The 25,989-nt window shown below is 51.0% G+C and overlaps 1 protein-coding gene and 2 long non-coding RNA genes across 8 annotated transcripts in view; 2 read left to right on the top strand and 1 right to left on the bottom strand.

Annotated features, from left to right (window-relative positions):
* Window positions 1-3,402: 3,402 nt before the first annotated feature.
* On the top strand, window positions 3,403-6,763 carry LOC117802326. The gene is made up of 2 exons (XR_004625472.1): window positions 3,403-5,289; window positions 5,376-6,763. It is a non-coding gene; the product is annotated as an uncharacterized LOC117802326 (long non-coding RNA).
* Window positions 6,764-9,905: 3,142 nt separating this feature from the next.
* The window catches only part of LOC117802325, a 21,543-nt gene continuing 5,459 nt past the window's right edge, over window positions 9,906-25,989 (top strand). The window contains exons 1-2 of one of the 2 annotated variants that reach the window (XR_004625470.1): window positions 9,906-10,596; window positions 21,307-21,417. This is a non-coding gene — a long non-coding RNA (uncharacterized LOC117802325). Of the gene's footprint in view, window positions 10,597-17,916; window positions 18,143-21,306; window positions 21,418-25,989 lie in introns of those variants that run through there. The other variant, XR_004625471.1, reaches the window with a different exon arrangement.
* The window catches only part of FGD2 (FYVE, RhoGEF and PH domain containing 2), a 26,045-nt gene continuing 21,130 nt past the window's right edge, over window positions 21,075-25,989 (bottom strand). For 2 of the 5 annotated variants that reach the window (XM_034660649.1, XM_002930538.4), the window contains exon 16: window positions 25,335-25,763. In XM_034660649.1, the coding sequence (XP_034516540.1) occupies window positions 25,509-25,763 (255 nt within the window). In that variant the 3' untranslated portion in view covers window positions 25,335-25,508. Of the gene's footprint in view, window positions 21,396-21,425; window positions 22,705-23,617; window positions 23,833-25,334; window positions 25,764-25,989 lie in introns of those variants that run through there. The other 3 variants (XM_034660652.1, XM_034660651.1, XM_034660650.1) reach the window with 3 other exon arrangements.

Here is a 25,989-nt window from a genome sequence, read left to right as displayed (position 1 = left end):
AGGCGGCCTGTCCATCAGTCCCTCCCTCCCTTCGTCTCAGGTCAGGGTCCATGAGGCGCCAGCAGGCCCTCCTGCCCTGAACCCAAAGAGCCCGACCCCAGCCCTCTGTCCAGGTCTGAAAGCCCCGCCCTCACTCGTTCGCTTCACAGTAACACATGTAGCTTGCAGCGAATGTGCTTGTTGGTCAGTTATCAGACGTCCCAGGGGCACTGCTCAGCGGCTGGGCACGGTGCCCGGGGGCTGGGCGCAGAGATGGGGGTACACAGTGCGGGGGACCGGCGGACCCCTCGATACACCGTGTTCGACCACAGCAGCAAGGCACTCATTCACGCCCATCTCTGTGGAGGGCTCCACCAGTGCTCCCAGTGGGGAGTGGCGGCTAGGGGGAGGCTGGGTGTTGGGCAGAGCCTCGCAGGGGAGGGGCAGCCTGCGCAGGGCTGCCTTGTGCCTTGCTGACCCACATTTGTCGTGTAATCCTCACCGCTGCTGTGTGATGCCGGCCACACTGGCATCATCCTGCCCACCTTATAGATGGCACACCCAAGGTCCGAAGAGGCGAAGTAACTTGCCCAAGGCCCCAGTGATTGTGAGTGGCCAGAGCTCATCTGGAAACCCAGTCTCCCAACTCCCGTGCAGAGGTCTCTCATATCCTGTCTCAAATTTCTTCCTCTCCTCACGTATTCATTTGTGTGGCAAACACTGCACAGGGACATGCTATGTGTGGGGCACTGTCCACCAGTTGTCGATGGGGAAGCAGCAAGCAGACAATAATCAAGTAAGTGAGCGGTACCCCATAAAGAACACGACACAGGGTAAAGCAACAAAGAGCGGCCAGGGTGCTATTTCAGGCAGCGTGGTCAGGGAAGGCCCTTCCAAAATAGGTCTTATTTGCTTGTGGTTGTTTTCTGAGATGACATTTGAACAGAGGAGCCCTGAGGGTATCTGAGGAAATATGCTGGGCAGAGAGAACGGCAAGTGCAAAGGCCCTGAGGCAGGAGTGTGTGTGGGGTATTCTGAGGAGCATGAGGGAGCTGAGTAGGTAAGGGAGGGAGTGAGAGGGAGTGAGGTCAGGAAGGTCATGGGAGTGGGGGAGGCGTAGATCCTTAAAGGCCTTTATGGATCATAGTAAGGTCTTTGCTTTTACCCCCAGTGAGATAGGAGCCACTGGGGGGTTTTGAGCAGAGGATTGACCTGGTTTAGGTTAGGTTTTAAAAAGATCTCCCTGGCTGCTGTGCAGAAGAGACTCTAATGAGGCAAGAGGTGGGCATGGGCAGGGGGACACTGACAGGCCAGTGAGATCATCTAGGCAGAGATGGGCCAGGTTGGCAGCAGTGGAGCGGGGAGAACTGGTCACATTCAGGATATTGTGCAAGTAGTTCCACCCGGGGCGCCGGGCGGCTCAGTCGGTGAAGCATCCAATTCTTGATTTCCACTCAGATCATGATCTCAGGGTCGTGAGATTGGCTGTGTTGGGCTCTGCGCTCAGTGGGGAGTCTGCTTGACATTCTCTCTCCCTCTCCCTCTGCTCCCCCCCCCCCGTTCATGTGCACGTTCTCTCTGTAAGATAAATTAATTAATTAAAAAAAAATAAGAAAAATAAAAGGAGTCCCAACAGCCTTTGCAGACAGACTGGACATGAGGTACGGAAGCGAGGGTGCGGCAGCAGCCCTGGCTCGGGGGGCAGGAGCGCAGCTGTGCCCAGGCCGTGTCGGCCAGAGGGGCCCGTCCTTCGCCTGGAGCATGGCACGGGGCACGGCACTGCCTGGACTGACCTCCACATTGGACAGTGCGGGGCCCTTCTTCCCTCCCCACGGCTGCTTGGGCCGCCTCAGTTCATTTCAAATGTTGTGAACTGTGTTCAGCAGGTGCTGTCACCCTCCTGTCTCAGGTCTGTCAACCCTCACACTGGCTTTAGAAAAGCACTTTATCCATATGCGTCAAGAGTCTTAAAACTTTGCATGCCCAGAATGAATGAATGAATAAATAAATAATTAAGTAAATAAATAAAATTTTAAAAAGAAATCTTTTCGTGTTCTTTGACCCAGTGAGTCCCTTTCCAGGAAGTTCCCCCTGGGGAGGTCACCTGAAATGCAGGCAGCGTTTCCTAAGGTCATAAGACCCCCACTTAGACTGTTGTGCAGTCCTTAAATTCACGTTTCCTAAGCGTTTTCGTGGCCAAGGACAAGACGTTGGGTCAGGTGGACATTATGCACGAGACGTGGAAACACGGAGAAGAAATTGGTTGGCAGCGACGGTCTCTGAGTGATCAGATCTTGGATCGCTCTTCCCATTTCTTCTTTCCATGTTTCTGCATTGTACTGATGCTCTAAGATGGACGTGCGTTGCCTTCACGATAATTTGATTAAAAAGCAGTATTTAAAAAAGACAGAGAAAGGAAATGTGGGTTCCTGGAAGCTGAGAAAGCACAGTGGCGGCCGAGCTGGGAACAGAGAACCCATCGACCCATCCCTTGGAGGGAGAGAGGCAGCAGCCACGTGGCGCTGGGCTGTCCTGGTGTCAGCGGCCGGCCTAGGGCTCACCCCCTCCACTGTGACTGCTCAGGGCTGGAGGAGGGAACAGAGCCAGGTTCAGAACCCCCCACTTACCACCCGGTTCACCCTCCCCGCCCCTGCAGCCCTCAGAATTTGCTGCTTCTCCTCTGCTCCCATTACATCTCACCAGAGGCCCGATGCTTTTGTTCCTGGCCTGTCTCCCCTGACTGCCTGTGAGCACCCTCTACCCAGGGGTTCTCAGAGTGTGGTCTCCAGATGGCAGCAGTGCAAATTCAGACCCCACCTTAGACCTGCTGAGCAATCTATGTTTTAACAAGCCTCCCAAGGTTAGTTTGAGAACCGCTTGTGCCTTAGGGCACAACCCCACTGTGGCCTATGTTCTACAGTGATTGAATCACTTCACAAATGGGCTTGATTCCCACTTCACGAAGAAGTGAGTTCAGAGAGGAGAGGGAACTTGCCCAAGGTCACACAGCCAGCCAGAGGCTGAGCTGGAACTTGGAGCCCATGCTTTTATTCTAACCTTCAGGCCTCGCAGTTGCTTGGACTTCGGCCTCTCCTGCGAGGTCGGCCTTGGCATTGGGCATATGGAAGGCCGCCGACGTGGGTTGAACTGGAGTTTGGGCGCTGTGGCGTCAGAGCCCTGGCTGCTCAGTTGAAAGACAAGACTGATTCCCCGTGAGACCCCGGGCAGGCCTGGTCCCCCCGTGGGATAAGGGAGGCTGCTCTGCGCGCCTGCTGCGGCCCCTGCGGTGGTGACAGGCGGAGCCGGACAGGGAGGGCGACACTGCAGCGGAAGGGCGCAGCGCCACCTGCTGGCCCAAAGCGGCCCCTCGCCGATGCCGGCGCTACACGCAGGGCCCCGCAGACACACGTCTCAGGGACACCGTGACAGGCGTGCAGGTGGCTCCTCCCACTGCACGTGGGCGTCCACATCCACACATGGATGCTGGGCCTGTGGGCACGTGGGGCAGATGGCACTGGCAGATAGCCCTGGATTCGCCCATTTATTCATTTCTTCCCCTCACAGAACGTTCACGGAGATGTGCCAAGCCCTCCGTCGCGGTCCCCCAGGCTCCTACAGCCTGGGTGATGGTCAAGAGACTAGACATCACAGGGTGAAGTGGATTAGGGTCCTGGGCGTGGTGCAGCCGGTGAGGTCCCGAGGGCAGCCCCTAGCCCATTTGAACTGGCGTCGGGAGCAGGGAATCCCAGGAAATCCATGCCTGGCGAGGGCTTAGGTGAGCGGGAGACCGCCGGGCGAAGGGGGCCGAGGCTCCTCAGATCAGAGCTCAGAGGAGGAGCCGGAGAGGAGAGCTGGGGCCCTCGGCGAAGGGTCTCGAACCCAGGCCACAGAGCCCGGACTCTGTGCTCCAGGCAGTGGGGAGCCATGCAAGGTGTTCAGCGGGGGCGCTACGGCCAAATTCTGGAGCCTATGATACCGACGCGTTTGCACGAAAGCTTTGGACCTGAGGGTGTCTCGCCTTCTTTTGGGGCTGGGCCGGGGCTGTGATCTGCACCTGGGTACCGCTTCTTGTTGCTGTAGCAGCTGCCCCTGGGAATGTCTGAGAGGGGGATAGGCACCCCAGTCCCCAGAGAGAAGCCCGTGTCCAGGCTAGATATGAATGAAGAAACAGAAGCCGCTGTTAAGTCAGGCATCCCTGTGTGTGCAGCAGATAGATGCCTTTTCTGCACTTGGTAGGCTCCGAGGTGGCGGAGACGGTGTGGCCTCTTCCAGAATATCACTCCCTGTGCCCACTGGGTACCCCAAAGTACCCTCCCACTGGAGAGCCAGTGCCTCTCTGAGGGGTGGGAACTAGATTACATGAGTTTTGACAGGTGGTGAATACAGTGGGGGTTCTAGAACACAGATAAAAGAGCGATTCAGTTAAGAGGCTGGGGAGGGGGCGGACAGTGGGGAGGGAACCTGGCAGCTGAAAGGGAGGGGAGCAGCACAAAGACCCCAAGGAGGGGGTGGCAGGTGGTGCTGGAGAGAAAACGTTGGCGCTCCTCAGTTCTGCTCAGGAGCCTAGCTGAAGGCCATGACTTTGGCAATGGCTCGCTCTCCACCAGCCTGGCCCCCAGCCTGGCCCCCGGCCTGGCCCCCGGCCTGCGGTTTTCCTCAGTAGAGAAGCAGTGGCAGCTTCCGAGAAACCCCACCAAGACTTTCCTGTCAGGGCAACTCCAAGTTCCTCTTACTGAGGAAGGGGAAGTGGTGGAGTTTCTCCTGAGGGCTTTCAGTTTCTTTCTAAGAAGCTGGAGTGACCCAACCCGAGGGCCCTTGGCCGAGCCAGATGTTAAAGGGAGAGACCTTTTGTCTTCAGGGGCTTTCCCACCTCAGTTCCAACCAAAGCGTCTTTGTTGGGGCCTGGTATCAGAAGTTCCAGAAGAGGAAAGCAAGGACGTGTGTTTTGCAGGCCCTTTCCCACGGCCCCTCCTTTCTTCCTCTCCAGGGACGCAACCCCAAGCCCTGTCCTGGCTCCCCCTGACAGGCACAAATGCGGCCTGCCTTCCCTCAGGGACACCAGGGTAGGAAACTTATTTCCTCAACCCTCAAAGCCAACCTCAGCTCTGAGTCCTGCTTCCTCAGGGCTCTGCTGGGCAACTGAAAAAGCTAACGGACACGAAGAACTGACAGACAACTTCAGCTCAACGCTGATTTCTGGCCCAGGGGACGTGCCCACTTTGGAGGCCCACAGCTTCGCGAGGACACACTGTGGGAGCCCAGAGAACTGAGTGCAGCCTTCTCAGGAAGACCCACTGGCTTGGGGGTGAGGTAAAAGGCCTTACGTAGTCGAACAATAGCCACCATTGATGGTAAGCCAAGCGTTTTGCATTAATTTCCTCCTGTATTACCCACAGTGACCCCGCGACGAAGGTACAGTCATGATCCCTGAAAACAAGCCACCCGCCCAGCTCACAGCCCATGAGCCCCGTCTTCCCCGTAGACCTCTTCTCAGAAAGGCGGGGAAGGAAGACTGACCCTCAGAGGAGTTGGCTGGAAAGGTCCAACCGCCCATATCCCGAAGATACTCACAGCAGCGTGTGCCTCTCTGAGAGGCGAAGAACAAGCTGTTGAATGAAAGCCACGTTCCCAGCGCTGGCCTGGCTGGGGCTGTCCCCAGGGTGGTAGGAACTCCCCGGCCCTCTTTTATTTTCCTCTCACGGGCATCGTTCTTTGCCAGCACGTGCGTTATGGGGACAGTGGGGGGACTCCCCCAGACCGTGATGCTGTTCCATTCAAAAACATCTGCCTGGAGGTCCGCTGCTGCGTGACTCACACGCTGTGGAGGTGGCAGGGAGACGCACAGCTGCCGGTCGGAAGGGCCTGACCCAAACGAGAGAGGATGCTCAGAGGGTGGCCAGGTTTAGTAAATAAAAATACAGGATGCCCAGATACATTCGATTTTCAGATAAACAACAACATTTGGGATATCCTTCACTAAAAAAAAAAATGTTGTTTATATGAAATTCGAGTGTAACTGGGCATCCTGTTTTGTATCTGGCAAGCTTAGACACGCAGCACCTGGGGCAAAGCCCCTGCCTTCCCCAGGGTCCCAGCGGGGGTTTGTTGAGAGCGCGAGACAACACAGCTGGGAGAAAACCACTCGCCTGGGATGAAAGCAAACCCCGGACTTGGTCAGAGAAGGGTGGAAACACTCTGCTTCAAGGGTTCCTCCTGAGTAATTGCAAAAGCCCGATCTCAACCTAGGGCAGAGTTCTGCGTTCAAATTCCACAAAAATGCGTGGGTGCTTCTGAAGGAGACTCTCCTTTCTCTGGCCTCCAGTTTGATCATCTCTGTAATGCGGGGAGATTTGGATTCTATGATGGCTGAGGACTTCCTAGCCCTTGGTTTTTCCAGCCCAGGGGAAATCTGCTGGAAGCAAGAGAAGGTGCAAGCTCACCAAGGAGCAAGTTTAACGAGGAGGAAGAAGCCAACTGTGCTGGGAAAAGTGTGGCCGTCTCACCCTACAGCTCCGAAAGGGGACTGGGGCATTGCAACTGGACATTGGGTGCTTGGGGGGGGGCTCCTCTTGGGTCAGGCACACCCGGTGCACCTCGGACCTCCTTGGAAGGGGCCCCAGGGACCAACCACAGCTGTGTCCATCTCTGCGGTGCCCGGGACCAGCCACCTTTTCAAACATCCATGGAAACACTTGAGCCACAGTGGGGATTGTTCCTACCTCCAAAATTAGAAAAGCATATTATAAAGATGAAATGATTAAATGTCTACAAAATGTTAACCAGATAATTGCAACTCAGCTTCTATAGTTTATGCAAATAATGTGTGATGTGACACGTGGATGCATTTGAATATATTTGAGGGATGTGGCCTTTGAGAATAAGAATGCCCAGGGCCTTCACTATTTTTTTTTTTTGAAGATTTATGTCTCTATCTGAAAGAGAGAGAGCAGGGGGAGGGGCAGAAAGAGAGGGAGAGAAGCAGACTGTGCTGAGTGCAGAGCCCAACGTGGGGCTCGATCTCACGACCCTGAGATCATGACCTGAGCTGAAATCCAGAGTCAGATGCTTAACTGACTGAGCACCCCAAGAATACCCAGGGCCTTTAAAGCCCCACAAAGGGCAGTCCCTGGGATGTGCTGACGTCAAGCAAATTCCCTCCAGACCAGCCACTGTATTCCAGGATCTGATGGCCGTGTGGGGTGAACTTTGGCAGCCGGCCTCTCTGGGGAGAGAGGTGGTGGGCAGGTCCAGGAAGACTCCCTCTGGGAGGAGTGTCAGGGTCCCACATGGTCTGAGGAGAGGGAACTGGAAAGATCATGCAGAGGCCTCAGGGCCAGGCTGCCCCTCCATGTAGGGCTGTAGTCTTGGCAGGAAACTGGAGACCACATCTCGAATCCCCAGGCTGGATGGATGCCAGGATTCTTCTGGGCCTCCGCCTGCTGGAAAGGCCAGGGATGCTAACGTGCAGCCAGCAGTGGTGGCACTAAGGGGCGAGGGGTGCCCCCCCTAATCACCATCAGCTTCATACCTCAGAGCTACCAGCAGAAAAGAATAGTCTTCACCGTGGACAATGGGTGTTTTCTCAATCTTACGTGAAAGCGTATCCCTGGGAAACTCGGTGTATCAGTTTGCTAGGGCTGCCGTGACAAAGCAGCACCGCCAGCGTGGCTTCAACAACAGACGTGCATTTTCTTTCTTTTTTTTTTTTTAAAGATTTTATTTATTTATGCGACAGAGATAGAGACAGCCAGCGAGAGAGGGAACACAAGCAGGGGGAGTGGGAGAGGAAGAAGCAGGCTCATAGCGGAGGAGCCTGATGTGGGGCTCGATCCCATAACGCCGGGATCACGCCCTGAGCCGAAGGCAAACGCTAAACCGCTGTGCCGCCCAGGCGCCCCCAGACATGCATTTTCTAACCATCCTGGAGGCTAGAAGTCTTAGATCAGGGTGATAACAGAGCTGGTTTCTACTGAGACCTCTCTCCTCCTCCCTGGGTCTTCATACAGTCCTCCCTCCGTGCCTGTCGGTGTCCTCATCACCTCTTCCTCTAAGGATACCAGTCCTATTGGATTGGGGCCCACCCACAGGACCTCATTTTACCTTAATTACCTCTTTATTTATTTGATTTTAAAGGATTTTATTTATTTTAAAATTTTAAAGATTATTTATTTATTTAGAGCATGCATGCAAGCAGGGGAGGGGCAGAGGGAGAGGGAGAGAGAGAATCTCTAGTGGACTCCTCACTGAGCCTGACGTGGAGCTTGATTTCATAACCCTGAGATCAGGACCTGAGCCGAAACCAAGAGTCGGACGCCCCCTTAATTACCTCTGTAAAGACCTACCTCCAAATATATCATATTTTGAGGTACTGGGTGGTTAGAACTTCAACATACAAAGTTGGGGGGACACCATTCAGTCCATAACACTCAGTGATTTTTAACCTACAAATGGAAGTGAAAACAGTGTGCTGACTTTGTAAATGCAGGCTGGAGACTCGTCCCAAGATCACTCCTTAGTGATGACCACCTTCCTCTAGAAATTCTGGAGCCTCTGCTGCCTACAGTTTTGATCAGGAGTGGTTGGGTGACACAGCACGCTGGACGTGGCCCCCACTGGCCAGCGGGCTGGGATGAGATCAATGTTGTAAACAAAATGCTAGGACTTATCAGGGTGGGCCCTGCTCTCTACCCAATGATTCATTGGTTCAGGTCTAGTGATCTTTGCTCTTGAAGAACTGTCTTCTTTAGGGGCGCCTGGGTGGCACAGCGGTTAAGCGTCTGCCTTCGGCTCAGGGCGTGATCCCGGCGTTCTGGGATCAAGCCCCANCCATGTCTGGCTCTTTTGCTATGAGCCTGCTTCTTCCTCTCCCACCCCCTGCTTGTGTTCCCTCTCTCACTGGCTGTCTCTATCTCTGTCGAATAAATAAAAAATCTACAAAAAAAAAAAAAAAAGAACTGTCTTCTTTAAAAACAAAGTTTCAAATTCTCTACCCAGAGCTGCTATTTATAGGATCATCCATGAAGCTTAAAAAAAAAGTCACAAACTTTTAGCCTTTGTGTTTTTGTAAACGTGGCACATGTTTATTGTTGAACACCGATGAAGCAGGAGAAAACAGAATTAACAAGAATCAGACCTCCCAGAGATAATCACTGTTAACATTTTGGTTTCTTGTCTGTCTCCATGCATGTGTCTTGATCTCCATCTACGTTTATATGGTTAAATTTACTTTAAGATAAGATTAAGCCGCACCATTTCATAACTTCTTGTCAATTGCTATATCATGATCCCTTCACTGGGCACAGAATTGTTCTCTCTGGCACCATTTTCAGTAGTGGCGGATTATGAGAGAGGCCATTCCACAAACTTCCTATCACTGAATGCTTGGGTGCTTTACCATTTTCACAATATTAAAGCTTATTTATTTACCTATTTATTTATTCAAACAATCTCTACACCCAGCGTGGGGCTCGAACTCATGACCTCAAGATCAAGAGTCACACACTCCTCCGGCTGAATCAGCCAGGCGCCCCACCATTCTGATGATATGAAATGACGCGGTGACAACATCCTTGTAGCTAAATCTTTGCCATGATTATTTACTAAGTATAAATTCCTAGAAGTGAAATTTTCACATGGAAGAGAAAGAACTATTTAAAAATTTTACACTTTATTTATTTTTGAATGTATTCACAAGGTTCAAAATTTCAAAGTCATCTCCCCACCTCTGTTCTCAAGTCACCCACCTCCTCCCCAACCAGAGACAATCACTATTACCAAGGTCTTGTGTTCTTCCCAGAGATATTTTTCATGTATATACACACACAAGTATAAAATACCAGGTGTATTCTTGGGGCCCCTGGGTGGCTCAGTTGGTTAAGCGTCTGCCTTTGGCTCAGGTCATGATCCCAGGGTCCTGAGATTGAGCCCTAAGTCGGGCTGCCTGCTCAGTGGGAAGCCTGCTGCTCCCTCTGCCTCTCAGCCCCTGCTCATGCTCTCTCGTTCACTCTCTCTCTCTCAAATAAATAAATAAAATCTTTAGAAATATATAAGTGTATTCTCTATAAATATGCATATGGACATATACATACATTTCTCTCTATGTATACATATATCTATATACATAATTTTTTCACAAATGGTAGCATCCTCTATATATTATTTTGCACTTTGCATTTTTTACCTAACGAATTATCTTGGAGAACTTTCCATGTCAGTGCCTCATTTTTTTAACAGCTGAATGGTGTTTCATGATAGGCAAGTACTGCAATATATTTAAATAGTCCCCTATTGATGGACATACAGGTTGTGTATTGATTCTATATGGCTGTATAATAAATTACTCCAAAACACAGTGACAAAAAAAAAACAATAAAAATTTATCTTCTCTTAGGTTTTCTGTTGATCAGAACTTTGAGTGGGACTGAGCTGGACGGTTCTCACTTGAGGTCTCTCATGAGGCCACAGTCAGATGTTGGCGGGGGCTGCTGTCATCTGAAGACTCAACTGGGACCGGAGGATCCATGTCTAAGGTTACTCATTCTTGTAACTGGCAAGGTGGTGCTGGCCGAAGGCTGGCAGCCTCAGTTCCTCTCTGCATGGACCTTCCTATGGAGCTGCGTGAGTGTCCTTCTGACTTTTACAGTGTGTTTATCCACGAGGCCAAGGTGGAAGCTCCAATGCCTTTAATAACCTTAGCCTTGGAAGTCACTCATCTTCACTCCCACTGTATTCTATCGGTTGTGGCAATGACAAAGGTTTGTCAGATTCATGGGGAGGGAATAGACCCCGCCCTTCAATGGAGGAGTGCTAACATCACATTGTAACAAGAGGGTGGGAAATGAGTTATATTAGTGCTTCCATCTTTAAATATTATTTTTGAGAAGATTTATTTGTTCATTAGAGAGTGAGTGAGCATGGGGGGGGGCGAGGGGAGGAGGCAGAGGGAGAGGAAGAAGAAGACTCCCTACTGAGCAGGGACCCTGACATGGGACTCGATCCCAGGACCCGGGGATCATGACCTGAGCCAAAGGCAGACGCTTAACCGACTGAGCTACCCATTGCCCCAGTGCTTCCATCTTTAGGAGGTTTAATCTGCCATATGCCATTGCCAATATTTTGCTGTTATGAAAAAGTATTGGTAACTACATCTTTTTTTTTTTTTAAAGATTTTATTTATTTGACAGAGGTAGGGACAGCCAGCCATAGAGGGAACACAAGCAGGGGGAGTGGGAGAGGAAGAAGCAGGCTCATAGCCGGAGGAGCCTGATGTGGGGCTCAATCCCACAACGCTGGGATCACGCCCTGAGCCGAAGGCAGACGCTTAACCGCTGTGCCACCCAGGCGCCCCTGGTAACTACATCTTAAAGACCTCTGATAGGTATTACCAGATTCCCTCCAGAAAGTTGTACCAATTTAGACTCCAACCAGTGGTGTTTGAGAAAGTCCATTTCTTCACATCCTTACTACAACTAAGTTTATCTTTTAAAAATCTTTGCCAATTTGATACTCAAGAAATGATATCTCGTTGTAAAAAAAATTCCTACTAAGAAAGTGGAAGACCTGGGGCGCCTGGGTGGCTCAGTTGTTAAGCGTCTGCCTTCGGCTTAGTGCATGATCCCGGGGTTCTGGGATCAAGCCCCACATCAGGCTCTTCTGCTGGGAGCCTGCTTCTTCCTCTCCCACTCCCCCTGCTTGTGTTCCCTCTCTAGCTGGCTGTCTCTCTCTGTGTCAAATAAATAAATAAAATCTTGAAAAAAAAAAAAAAAAGAAAGTGGAAGACCTAAATTTGAGTATCGCTATTTGTTGGGGCGGCCATAACAAAATACCACAAACTGAGTTGCTTAACCATATAAATTTATTTTCTCCTAGTTCTGGAGCTTGGGAGTCCATGATCAAGGTGTCAGTAGGGCTTGGTTCCTCTTGAGGCCTCCCTCCTTGACTTGCAGTCACCTTCTTGCTATGTCCTCCATGGCCTATTCTCCTCGTGCATACATCTCTGGTGTCCCTTCCTCTTTTTATAAATTCTATTGGATTGGGGCTCACTCTTCTGACCTCATTTAACTTTAATTACCTCTTTTAGAGGCCCTGTCTCCAAATATAATCACATGGGGGATTAGGGTTTCAACATATGAATTTGAGGTGGGGAGGGACACAGTTTAGTCCGTAATAGTATCCCTACCAACTTGTTGAGTGATCCTGGGACTGTCGTATAAATCTTTCCTCTGTTTCCTTGTCTGTTTAACGGAGATAGGCCACATTCCTCTTCCTCACTGGATTGCCATGACATTAAATTACATGTGAAGGGATTCAGAGAATATAATTATTAACACATAAGATATTTGTAATTCTGGGTCTCACCATTCTGAGCTTGCCTAACATGAGAGACCCTTTGTAGACTCATGTGGTAACCGTATAAGGGCAAAGGGATAGATAAGTTGTCTGTCGCTGTGTAACAAACCATCCCCCAATGTAATGACTTCAAACAATGATCTGTTATTTCTTGTGGGTCCGTGGGGTGGCTGAGTGGTTCCTCTGCTGGTCTTATTCCCGTAGCGGCAGTCTGCCGACCGCTCAGCTCACTTGGGTGGTCTAGAACAGTCCGGATGCCTAGCCTTTCTCTCCGTGGGGTGTTTCATGCTGGGCTTCTTCACATGGTGATAGAAATATTCAGAAAGAGAGGGGCGCCTGGGTGGCTCAGTCCATTAAGTGTCTGCCTTCAGCTCAGGTCATGATCTCAGGGTCCTGGGATCCAGCCCCAAGTTTGGTTCCCTGCTCAGCGGGGAGTCTGCTTCTCCCTCTCCCTCTCCCTCTGTGTGGTGTGTGTTCACTTTCTCTCTCTCTTTCTCTCTCAAATAAATAAACAAATCTTAAAAAAGAAAAAAGAAAGAAACATCCCAAAAGAAAGAAAGCAGGACCCCCACCTCAGAGGCTGTACAACAGTCCTGCCACATCCTATTGGTCTAAGCAAAGTCCCACCACAAACCCTGGCTCAAGGGGAGGTGAAGTGGATCCCACCTGTGGCCGCGGAAGCAGCCCAATCACGCTGCAAAGGCGCATGCGCACAGGGGTGGGGCTTCTTCTGTTGGGGGCCATTATTGTAACGACGCTCCACAAAGCCCACCTGTGGGGGTCCACACAAGCCACACGTGCATCCAGAGACCAGTGAACTTCGGCTTTGCTCCTGACAACAGCCTGGCACCTGCCAACTTGGTCCTAACTCCATTCTCAGCCAGTCCAGCTCTGCTCTGCCCCTTGGTTGTGTCTTGGTTTGCGGCCATGTTTATGATCGTTGGCCTTGCTGATGCATCTAAAGGCGTTGATTTGGATTATCTCCTAGACTTCCCGCCCCTGACTGCGCCCTACTTTGCTTCCTGGAACTGGCTGCCCAGCCCAGCCCAGCCCCCTCAGCTCCCTCTGGCAGGGCTGACTTGCCCCCCCCGTGGGAAGTTCGTACACCACCGGGAGATTCTCTTGACCAATTTCCCAGGAAAACTGCTTAACGCATCTGAAAGTACAAAATATTTTTTTCCCTTTTATTCACGCCAAACTAATAAGCTCCAGCAATTCAGGCCTTTGAGGTATTCCACAGTTTATGATCCAAGCTTTAGTCACTTTTTGGGGGGGGGGTTTCTCTCACAGAGGTCCTTTAGAGCTCATAAGTTATTGAGAATATAAACCCACGATATTGTTACTGATAAGGGCTATGAAAGGAAAAGCTCATACCAATTAGACAGAACGTCCCAGGATGGTCTATAGGGTCGGCTGTGAAAAGTTCCATGAATCATCTTTGCCTAATTGAATCATGTTTTTTGATGTAGTGGCAGGACTTGCCACCTAAGGACCCTCAGATGGTTAGAAGGCAAAGCATAGAAATATTTGGTAATAAAAATTTGGATTTTATATAAATCCAGTTTTTGTAAGGGGCAGCTTTTTTGGTAAAGATATTAATTTGCTAATTATTAAAGTGATTCTAGTGGTTTTTCTTTTTTAAGATTTTGTTTATTACTTGTCAGAGAGACAGAGAGCACAAGCAGGGGGAGGGGCAGGCAGAGGGAAAGCAGGCTCCCCACTGAGCAGGGAGCCTCCCACAGGGCTCCATCCCAGGGCTCTGGGATCATGACCTGAGCCGAAGGCAGAGGCTTAACCAACTGAGCCATCCAGGCGTCTCTAAAATGATTCTAATGTTTTAAGATGTAGTGTTAAGTAAAAAAAAACCAACCAAACAAACAAAAAACACAAGGTGCACGACAATTGCATAGTTAAGTACTTTTTGTATAAAAAGGAGAGCACACACATACAAGATAACATAATGTAACATAACATAACTTTGTGCATTTGTGTGTGGTGCACCTGTCTCTTTTCTTTGGAAGTATCTATAAGAAACCAGTAATATTGACTCTTCAGAGAAAAAAAAAATGGGTGTCTGACAGCAGGATGGAAGGGAGGTTTTTCAGTTTATCCTTTGTCCCTTTTGAATTTTGTACAAAAATTAATCAATACTGTGAGAGCGTGTCTTGCCTGAGGTGGGGGGCATGAAGCAGCCCTCCAGCGTGCTGGAAAAGTCCTGGGTCTTGGTGTAAGTGGTGGTGATGTGGGCGAGCAAATGTGGAAAGTCCTCCATCAGTACACTTAAGATCTGTGTACTTCCCTTTAAGTTATAGTTTCAAAAGAGTGATGTCTTTTCACGAAAAAATATTAAATATATTTTAAAAAATAATTTTTTAAAAGACAAATCAAGTCAGACCAGGATTTATGGCCGTGTTCCATAAAAGTAGATGTGTTTCTGGAAAGTTTCCTTATTCCAGTTTCTAGAAACTGAAGCATAACTTCCGTTTGGTTCCAACTATAATGTCTAAGATGTATTCGTGGACTTAATTCCCGTGTTAGTCGGATCCAAGCATTCGAAGCCTGCTGGGGGGGGGGGCGCCTGGGTGGTTCAGGTGGTTAAGCATCTGCCTTTGGCTCAATTCATGATCTTGGGGTCCTGGGAACGAGCCCCACTTTGGGCTCCCTGCTCAGTTCTCTGCTCTACCCTCCCCCTGCTCATACTCTCTCTCTCCCTCAAATAAATAAAGAAAGAAATACACACATAAATAAAATCTTTAAAAAAAAGAGGCCTGCGAGGGCACACCCTCCACCCTCTGAGTCTGCGCTTGGTGGTGGGAGATAGGGACAGGTGGTGAGTCTCCCTGGAAAGCTTGGCAAATAGGAGCCCAGGGGAGAGGAGGGGAAGGAGTCACACTTCCCTAGCATGTCCATAACTGGGAAGGAGCCCACTGGGCACCACACGCACAGGCACAACTGAGGCAGAGAAGACTCTGAGAGGCAAGAGAAAATGAAAATTGGAAAACAGAACCGTATGCTAATCATCCATGCGTGTACTCAGCATTTGACTGTTTTGAAGCCCTTTTACACCCATTAGATCCTTTGACCCCGAAACAAGCCTATGAATGGACGGAGCACGTGTTGGTCATTCCATTTTATGAATGAGGAAGGAAGCTGGGGCCTCCGGACTGAAGTCACAAGGGGGTGACAGAACCAGGACTCAAAACCATGGCTTTTTTGTTGGTTTTTTTTTTTTTAAATGATTTTATTTATTTATTTGAGAGAGAGAGAGCAGAAGCAAGGGGAGGGGCAGAGGGAGGGGGAGAAGCAGTCTCCCCGCTGATTAGGGAGCTGGACGCGGGGCTTGATCCAAGGACCCTGAGATCATGACCTGAGCCAAAAGCAGATGCTTAAATGACTGAGCCACCCATATGCCCCCTTTTTAAAGATTTATTTATTCATCTGAGAGACACAGAGAGAACACGAGCACGGGGAGGGGCAGAGGGACAAGCAGACTCTATGCTCAGCAGGGAGCCTGATGTGGGGCTTGATCCCAGGACCCTGGGATCACGACCTGAGCTGAAGTCAGACGCTTCACCGACTGAGCCTCCCAGGTGCCCCTCAACACCACGTTTTAAAATGCTAAGTCTGGGGGCACCTGGGTGGCACAGCGGTTAAGCGTCTGCCTTCAGCTCAGGGCGTGATCCCGGCGTTATGGGATCGAGCCCCACATCAGGCTCCTCCGCTATGAGCCTGCTTCTTCTTCTCCCACTCCCCCTGCCTGTGTTCCCTTTCTCGATGGCTGTCTCTCTGTCAAATAAATAAATAAAATCTTTTTTTTTTAAAGATTTTATTTATTTATTCGACAGAGAGAGAGACAGCCAGCGAGAGAGTCAACACAAGCAGGGGGAGTGAGAGAGGAAGAAGCAGGCTCATAGCAGAGGAGCCTGATGTGGGGCTCGATCCCATAACGCCGGGATCACGCCCTGAGCTGAAGGCAGACGCCCAACCGCTGTGCCACCCAGGCGCCCCAATAAAATCTTTAAAAAATAAAAAATAAAATGCTAAGTCTGATGTGCTTACTGCTGCTTCCCAGAGGGGTCACAGAACATCTAGGAGCAGCTCTGCTTCCCTACTGTGTGATGTGGGGCAAGTTGCTGAATCTCTCTGTGCCTCCTTATTCTCATCTGCACGATGGAGCTGGTGTGAGGATTACATGAGCTGATACGGGGAAAGCACATAGTAAGTGCTCTCTTTAAAAGTTAGCTCTTGGGTGCCTGGGTGGCTCAGTCAGTTAAGCTTCTGACTCTTGGTTCGGGCAGGTCATGGTCTCAGGGTCGTGGGATCGAGCCCCATGTCAGGCTGTGCGCTCAGCGGGGAGCCTACGTCTCCCATTCCCCTTTCCTCCTCCCCACTGCTTGTGCTCCCTCTCTCTCTCTCTCAAATTAATAAACAAATAAAATCTTAAAAAAAAAGTTAGCACTTATATTTATTCCCAAAGATAAAGAGGGGCATGAGGAGAATGGCAAAGATGAGAAATGAGAGAATCGTGGAGAGAAGAGGATGAGAAGAAAACTCAGAGGCACAATGGCAATAGCATGTCCACTCACGGCTCGGACAGTGAGAGCGGGAGGGGGGTGGCCCACAGAGGTGAGGGTCAGGCCAGGAGCACCAGGAGGAAGGTGCCTCCACCCCCACCTTGGCCTCCAACCTGCAGAGGCTCACTGTTTGCATAGGCCTAAGGCCAGCTGGCAGCCGGCCCAGGACAGCGCGGGGCCAGGCAGGGGAGAAAACAGAGATATCGGGCATCTGGGCCACCCTGGAGGGTTGTAAGCTCAAGGCATGGACAAGTGGGCTGGGGTGGCTTCACTCAGTCTTTTCTGGAAGCCAGGCTGGGTGTCCAATGGTAAAAATGAGTTCATTTTTAAGAGGGGCTGATTTGCCAATTTCCATAGTGTGAATACACTCGCCATGACCAGTTTCAAACAGAAGCAGGGTCCGGGGGTCCAGCCACGGGGGAGAGGCAGGCAGCAGTAAGGAAAAGGCCAAGGCATGAGGCCACAGAGTGAGGGGCCCCTCGTCCCGGTCCCTGAGAAAGTCCGCAGAAGTGCCACATGACCCTGCATACACCATTTCACCTCTTTGACCTCCAGTCACTTCAGTGGAAGAAAAACAGCACCTGCCGTGTTGGTGGCCTGACGGAGAGAGTGTGAGTCCAGGCCAGAGAATATTTTTTGAGCGCTCGCTATGTGCTAAGTTCTGGGATACAGAAACGAATAAAAGGGGGTCAGTGGTAGGGAAGGGCAGGCACGAAGGCTCTAGGACCGAATCTGTGTGGCCGTAGCAATGATTCCTAAGGACGGCGACGGCCTTGCAGTATCCAAGCCTCACGGTTCATTCCAACAGTGCCTAGAACTTGACCGAGGACAGACTACGTATGGGCCAGATGCTGGGAAACATGGTGAATGAGAGGCAAAGTCCCTGCCCTCCAGGAACTTACATTTTTATTTTTATTTTTATTTTTATATACTTTTCTAAAAGATTTTATTTGTTCATTTGACAGAGAGGGAGAGAGAGCACAAGCAGGGGGAGCAGCAAGCAGAGGGAGACGGAGAAGCAGACTCCCTGCTGAGCAGGGAGCCCCAGCGTTGGGCTCGATCCCAGGACCCTGGGATCATGACCTGGGCCGAAGGCAGACGCTTAACTGACTGAGCCACCCAGGCGCCCCAGGAACTTACATTTTTACTGGTGGAGGTGCATACTAGTCTTACCGCAAACTAGGTCAAGCAGTATCGTTGCAGTGTGACTGCGGGAGCGAGGCCGTGACGAGGTGCTCCAGGTAAGGCAGGTGGACAGGGAACCATCCTGTGAGGCAGGCACTGAGTGAAGTAGGGCATGTGGCATGCAGATATCTGGGGAAGAGTTTCCTGGTGGGCAGTGGGAGGGAGGCATCAGATGGACTTCAAATCATGATGCCTCTGGAGGGTTGGGACCAGGACCCTGGACAGAGGGGTGGTGGGAGGGTCGGGCCAAATTGCGAAGAACTCCTTTGTCGGCTGTTTGGAGTAGGACCACCAGGGATAAGTGTAGGAGCCTTCCCCACTCCCTAACCCTCGCCCCAGAGAAGGTGGTGGCTCCGACCAGAGTGGTGGTGTGACGTGTGAGGGGGGCCTCCATTTAGAATATGAAGGTAGAAGCAACCAGACTTGCTGGAACAAAACTGTGCGGGTACTTAGCTCCAGAAAGAACCAAGCTTGTAGCAACTCCCAGCTATGGAACCCCTCCTGTGAGCCAGGAGTGTCCCTGCTTTCTCTCCTTTGGTTTTCACACCAAATCTGCAACAGGGCGTTGCTCAATCTAGTTACCATAAGCAAACGGAGGCTCAGAGAGATTGAGTGACAAGCCGATGTTCCACAGCAAGCCCACAACATAGCTGGCATTTGAGCCTTTCAGACCCTCGTGGGCACCCTTCCCATCATACGAGCTGCTGCTGGGACTTTGGAAGGATTAGGATTCTACCTGGCACATAGTAGGTGCTTAAATGATTATGAGTTTGCAAAATGTTTACTATTAATGGCTTATTTTTTTTTTTACATTCATAAACTCACCCCCAACTTTATTGAGGTATAATTGACAAATAAAAATTATATAGATTAAAGGTGTATAACGCGGGGTGCCTGGCTGGCTCAGTCAGTGCAGCAAGTGACTCTTGATCTCGGGGTCATGAGTTCAAGCTCCACGTTGAGTGAAGAGCTTACTTAAAAAAAAAAGGTGTAAAATATATATTTGATACATTCATAAGCTTTAAAAAGACTGTGAGCACAACACACACCCCAGAATGGCTAAAATTAAAAACAAACAAAACCCCTACTGTGCCAAATGCTGGGAAGCGTGCGAGCAAGGGGGGCCCTCATCATGGGTGATGGGAATGCAAAATGGTACAGCTTCCCTGGAAGACAGGCCGGCGGATTCTGAGAACGTTAATCAAATGCTTACCGTGTGGCCCAGTGATCCAATTTTATTTTTATTTTTTAAAAGATTTTATTTATTTATCTGAGAGAGAGAGTGAGCATGAGCAGGGGGGAGGGGCAGAGAGAGAAGCAGGCTGCCCGAAGAGCAGGGAGCCTGATGTGGTGCGGGGCTCGATCCCAGGACCCCAGGATCATGACCTGAGCCGAAGGCAGATGCTTAACCGACTGAGCCACCCAGGAGCCCCCAGCAATCCGACTGTAGATATTTACCCCAGAGAAATGAAAATGTATGCTCACACAAAAGCCTGAGCATGAGCGTGCAGCTCCTAGCAGCGTTTTTTCCTAATTGCCGGAATAAATGGAAATAACCCAAATGTCCTGCAGCTGGTAAATGGGTAAACGAGCTGTAAGGGGGTGCGAGCGAGCAATGAAAAGGACCGCACGGCTGACTCAGGCAGCAACAGGAGTGATCTCAAATCCATGGTTCTGAAGAGAAGCCAGACCCAAAAGGCTACATACCGTACGATCCCGTCTATGTGCCATTCCGAAAAAGACAGTGGTTGCCTGGGACTGGGGGAGAGGGGAAGGGGTGACTGCAAAGGGGGGCAGCACGGGGAAACTTCTGGGGGCTTAGAGCTGTGCTGTGTTTTCATCGTGGTGGTGGTTACATGACTGTACTTTTGTCAAGACTCATAAAACTATACAACGAAGGGTGGATTTTACTGTATGTAAATTACACCTCAATAAGCCTAGNCACCCCCCTCCCCCCCATCCCTTAGGGACCGGAGCCAGAGCTTGCAGGCTCCAGAACTGGTCCAGCCTTTTTCTGAGTGGGCTGTCTCTTGGAATCACCAGCAAGCTTGAAAATTCTGATGCCGCAGCCCCAGCCAAACTCAGGGGCTCTTATTTGGGCTTGGGGTGCAGCCTGGGCATTGGGAGTATTATTGAAAGCTTCCCAGGTGATGTTAATGACCTAGACGCTGAGCAACCTTAGAGCAGGAACTATGAGTTTTTTCTACTTTATATCCCCACGTCCTCCATAAATACGTGCATTGCAGCGCATGTGGGAAAGAGCTGATGGCCGTGAATGCCTGTAATAATCACGTGTGGCCGCCACCGTGCTGAGTGCTGCACACGTATTCATTCAGTTGACACCCCAGTCCCTAGAGAGGTAGGACCATGGTTATCCGTCTTTGACAGATGGGGAAACCCCCACACAGAGTAGTGAAGTCTTGCCCAAGACCACATAGCTGGTCAGTGCGCGAGCAGTGCGGTGGCCCGGACCCACTAAGCTCTGGGAGATACTGCCCCCTAGTGCCAGCTAGGGCCAGGCCGGGGAATCAGATGGGCCTGGGTTTGAATCCGAATTCATTCCTGACTTACAGGCTGGGTGACCATGGACAGGTTATTTGGCCTTGCTCAGCTCCACCTTCCTCATCTGTAAAACGTGTTGCTTGAAATGATGTCAAAAGGCTGTTACGGAATGAAATGAGATGATGGGTGCCAAGTGCTCCCTGCGTAATGAAATACTCCAGCACTGATGAATACAGCAAGAAATAAATGAATGAGGGGCGCCTGGGTCCACTCAGCCCTCCAGAGATGCCCCCACCCTGGCATCTGCTGGCCTCCCCTCCTCTCTCTGAGCTCCCCCTCCAGGGTGGGGGTGCATGGACACCAGAGCCACCAGACTACTAGGGGAGCCCCCGGCTTTTTATAGGTAGGGACCTTTTGTAGAAGAAATCCAAAGTCCTTAGAGTCTTTGCTGCCTGATAGCCAGAGCCCGGGACGCACAGTGTCAGTGAGCGAGTGAGTCCAGGATGAGGAGCTGCTAAGAGAGATCAGGGGCTCCTCTGGGTCACACTGGGCCATTTGAGCTCCCAGGAGAAGATCCTCAAGGACTACACCCTCTCCTTGTCCCTGGCTTTCTGGTGGGACCCCGAGTTCTGCCAAGTGCAGGCCTTCCCCTACCTCTTGGTCACTACACGTTTCCAGGTCTCCACACTCATTCACAGACTAACCTGGGTGTTTCCAGGTGGCGTTTCCCCGTGGCTGCTGGGGCTCGCAGCCTCCGGGCTCTGGTGCTGATGCCTAAGCGTCCCTGCTCAGTAGAATGTCGGGCCCCTGGAGAAGGAGGACAGAACAGGTGAGTCTTCCTTTGTTTCTTTATTTCCCCCTTAACACGGGAAAGCACCTTTGTTCTTGGGATTATAGAAGTAATATATGCTATTGAAAAAAAATTCAAATACTACAGAAGCATCTAAAGAAGAGAGCAAACCAACCCCTCCGGACGTAGGTTGGGAAGCCCCTTAGATGGTGCGGATTTTAACTATCTTCATCCAGGCAGGACCGGAACGTTCCACCGCCCGGTGGTTTGGAATGCTGCCCCTTCTACCCCGTCTCATGTGACCGCAAATAAGTTACTCAACCAGCAGTGCCTCGGTTTCCTCATCTATAGAATAAGGATCTGAATATAGTATCTCCTTCTAATGTTACTAGGAATCAAATGAAATTATCTCCTCCGAGGCCTTAGGACAGTGCCTGGTACATGGTGAGTATTTAGAAGTGTTCAGAATCCTGGGCCGCCTGCGTGGCTCAGTTGGTGAAGCGTCTGCCTTGGGCTCAGGTCATGATCTCAGGGTCCTGGGATCAAGCCCCACGTTGGGTTCTGTGCTTAGTGGGGAGTCGGCTTCTCCCTCTCCCCCTCACCCCGCCCCCACTCGTGCTCTCACTCTCTCAAATATGTATAATCTAAAAAAAAGAAGTGTTAGCTCCTTCTGCTGTTACTCTTCACTTAACACCTCACGCCGTCTTCCCAAGGCAGCACATGAGATTCAAGCCTTCTCGCCCAACGGCCGAGCGGCCCCCCTGCGTCTATGAGTCCCTCTGGATGGGTGTGAGTTTACCGGCCTAGGTCGCCTCATTTGGGTGGGTATTTATGTAGTTCTCAACTTGGGGGAACTATTGTAAGTGATGTCCAGAAGTGTGGTCACACTGGCCAGTCTGTCTCCTTGGGGGAAATTCTCGGAATGAAAACTGTAGGTCAAAAGGTTAGCATGCCGGGACGTGCAAGCTCAGAACTCCGGCGTGTGCACGGCTGGAGAATGTGGGCACGAGCAGGGCTCCGTACTTGGGTCTCCTCCTTCTGTTTCGAGCGTGCTTTGCGCCCCATCTCTGGGATGCCAGCTCCCACGTTTCCATTCCCAGCCCAAACCTGGTGCCGGGGCTCGGATGCCCGATTCCTCACTGGACATGGCCACGAGTGGGCGCCTTAGCGGTCGCTTGTCCACGGCGGAGACCTGATGCGTTGCTGCTCTGCGACCTGGCCTCCCAGGGCCCAGGGCTTCCTCGTCTCGGTCAGCACACGCTCGCGGTTCAGAGCCCCTGCTCAGAGTCTCCTTTGGCTCCTTCCTCCTCTCTTGCCATGTTCACTCTGTAAGGGAGTCTCTGCTCTACCTTCAGAATAAATCCAGAATCCAGTCCCTTCTCGTCACCTCTCTCACCTGGATTGCCACAACAGCCTCAAAACCGTTTCCACTCTCACCCCGCTCAGTCTAATGCAGCAAGCAGCAGGGGGATCTGTCAAACAAATCACATGCCCCCCCACCCCCACCCCAACGACTCTCCGTCTCACTCAGCTCTCAGCAGAGCCTGGTATCTGCCTCCCCCAACCTCACCCCTAGTTAAGCGATTATCTGATGACGTCTCCTTTTATCTCCTTCCTGCCCTCTCTGCTCCAGACACACTGACCTCCTCACGGTTCTTTGCATGTGGCAGGGAGGCTCCCACCTCAGGACCTTTGCACTTGCTGTTCTCTCCTCCCAGAATGCTCTTCCCTCTAATATCTGTGTGGCCCCCTTTCTTACTTCTTTCCTTAAGGTTGTTTTTTATTTTTTTTTTATTTTTATTTATTTATTTTTTTTTTTTAAGGTTGTTTTTTAAACACCAACTTCTCAGTGAGGACTTCCTTAATTTTCCTTTAAAAACAGACACACACACACACAGACCATTCTCGTTTCCTTTCTTGTTCTTTTCTTCCATAAGGGTTTGCCTGGAACTGAGAGGTTTCCTGGGACCCGAGAACTTTCTGTGTGTGTGTGTGTGTGTGTGTGTGTGTATTTTAAATTTTATTTATTTAAGTGATCTTCACACCCAGCATAGGGCTCGAACTCACGACCCCGAGCTTGAGAGCTGGATGCTCCACTGACTGAACCAGCCACATGCCCCTGAGAACTTTCAGTTTTAAAACTAGGAAAATCTGGGATGATTCGTTACTCTATTTAAGCACTTGTCTCATCTGATCGGCTCTACATTTTACGTATTTATTTTGTTATAAAAGAATATAAATTCCAGGAAGGCAGACATTTGTGTCCGTCTCGTTCGCTGCTGTCTCCCCATTATGGGAACTGCGTTTGGCTCCACCAATATTTGTTGAATGAAAGAATGAACTCATGGCCAGCCTGGTTCCAGAGAGATCCCGCCAATGAGGTTTTCTTGGGCTTTTTAAAACACGCTACAGCAGGGAGGAAGCCTCAGGGTGGGGGCAGGCAAACTGCTGGGCCTGGAATGGGGCAAAGATGTATGGCTTGTCCATTTTGCCTTTTTTTTTTTTTTTTAAGATTTATTTATTTGTTTGAGAGAGAGAGAGTGTGTGGGGAGGGGCAGAGCAAAAGAGAACTGTTAGCAGACTCCTCCCTGAGCTCAGAGCCTGACACGGGGGGCAGATCCCAGGACTCTGAGATCGGACTGAGCCCCAGCTGCGCCACCCAGAGGCCCCCGCTTTGCCTTCTTTAAGGGCAGAGCCTGGCGGTGGCCGGCTGCCGGGAGGGAAAGGGCTCAGGGTGTCAGGCCCACACTGGGGCCACTGCCACCCCTAGTGGTCCCTTAAGGAAGAGCAGCCTCAGCGTCGAGCCTGGGGCCAGACAAGCGTGTTCCTGCCCTCTCCTCTCCTCCCATCTTTCCCCTCTTTCCCTCCCCTGTCTGCTTGCCTGATGGAAAGAGTTGTTTGTTTGTTTTTAAAGATTTTATTTATTTATTTGACAGAGAGAGCAAGAAAGCACAAGCAGGGGGGATGGGGGAAGAGTAGAGGGAGAGGGAGAAGCAGGTTCCCTACCTGATGTGGGGCTCGATCCCAGGACCCTGAGATCATGACCTGATCCTAAGGCAGAAGCTTAACCATCTGAGCCACCCAGGCGCCCCTGGAAAGAGCTTTGATGTGGCTCTGACACCCACCAGCTGTAGGACCTCAAGCCAATGACTAAACCTCTTTGGGACTCAGTGTCCTCATCTGGAAAATGGGGATTATAACTCCTGAGGGTGAAATGAGATAATTCACCCAGCACGCTGCCTGGCCCAGCAGGTGTTATTATTTATTATTCTGATTACTATCATGCCTGGCGCTTGACAGGTGCTCAACCGCAGCTAGCGTGCTCGCTCTCTTCTTCATCTGGGTGGCCCACACTGAGACTCGGGATGACACTCCCAAAGCACTCTGTGCCTCCCTCATCCTGGACCAACGAAATCAGAAATCCCTGTAATGGATATGGGCAGTGGTATTTTTTAAATTTTTTGTTGATTTTTTTGGTCTTTTTTTTTAAGATTTTTTTTTTTATTTCCCTGAGACAGAGAGAGAGAGCAAGAGCATGAATGAGGGGGGCGAGCAGCAGAGGCAGAGGGAGAAGCAGGCTCCCCGCAGAGCAGAGAGCCCAGATGCGGGGCTCGATCCCAGGACCCTGAGATCATGCCCTGAGCTGAAGGCAGACACTTAACTGACTGAGCCTCCCAGGCGCCCCTTCATCATTTTTTGTTTTGTTTTGTTTTTCGAAGCTCTCCAGGTCACACTCATATGCAGCCCAGGTGGAAAACCATACCGTGACCAATAGTCCTGGGTTTCTGGGACTTTCCAAGGATTAGCACTGTAAGTCCTACGCCCCAGGAACCCCCTCAGCCCAGGGCAAACAGGGGTGCTTGGTCACCCCCTTCCCAAAGGAAAAGCCCCACGTTTTCTGAATCCCAGATCAAGACACACAGTCTGGGTGCCAATGACTGGAAATTGGTTGCTCGTTTGTTTTTTAAAGTTCATTTTTTTTTAAAGTAATCTCTACACACAACGCGGGGCTCAGACTCATGACCCAGAGATGGAGAGTCACATGCTGTACAGACTGAGCCAGCCAGGTGCCCCTGGAAATCGGCTATTTAAGAGCCCAGCTGGGAGTAGTGGATCACAGGGGCCACAGCTCAGCCTGGGCTCTGAAGGGGAGAGTGGCCCGCCGTGGGGCAGTCAGACAGGTCTCCATCATTGGGCCCCCTGGGGCTCCAGCCACTGGCCGCCCGCTCCATGGCCTTCACCCAGCGGTCCCTCAGCTCCTCGGTCTCAGCCTTGAAGGTGTAAAGCTGGCCTGACTGCTGCAGCTGGAAGACCCGGGGGTCTGCCTGGGTCCCCGCAGTCACCTGGTAGCCCAGCAGGGGGATGGAGGTGTGAGCCCGCATGTCCTGGGGGGAGGAGAGAGCCATGGGCCACTGTCTTTCTGTTCAGCTCCACCGCCTGGGACAGCCAGTTTGAAGCCACATACCCACCCCTCGCTCCCCAAACACCCATGAAGCTGGGCGGACTGGCGGGAGGGCATCAAGGAGGAGGAGGACTGGCTTCCCGCTGGGCAAAGCTGTTGGGACCTGGAGTCTGGGCCCAGCTCTGAGAGCCTCTAACCCTCTGGCTGGA

The sequence above is a fragment of the Ailuropoda melanoleuca genome, chromosome 5 (assembly GCF_002007445.2).
Source record: "Ailuropoda melanoleuca isolate Jingjing chromosome 5, ASM200744v2, whole genome shotgun sequence".
In the NCBI taxonomy this organism is placed as follows: domain Eukaryota; kingdom Metazoa; phylum Chordata; class Mammalia; order Carnivora; family Ursidae; genus Ailuropoda; species Ailuropoda melanoleuca.
Note: the sequence above shows the minus strand (reverse complement) of the source record. Positions and strands in the feature narration are given on the sequence as shown.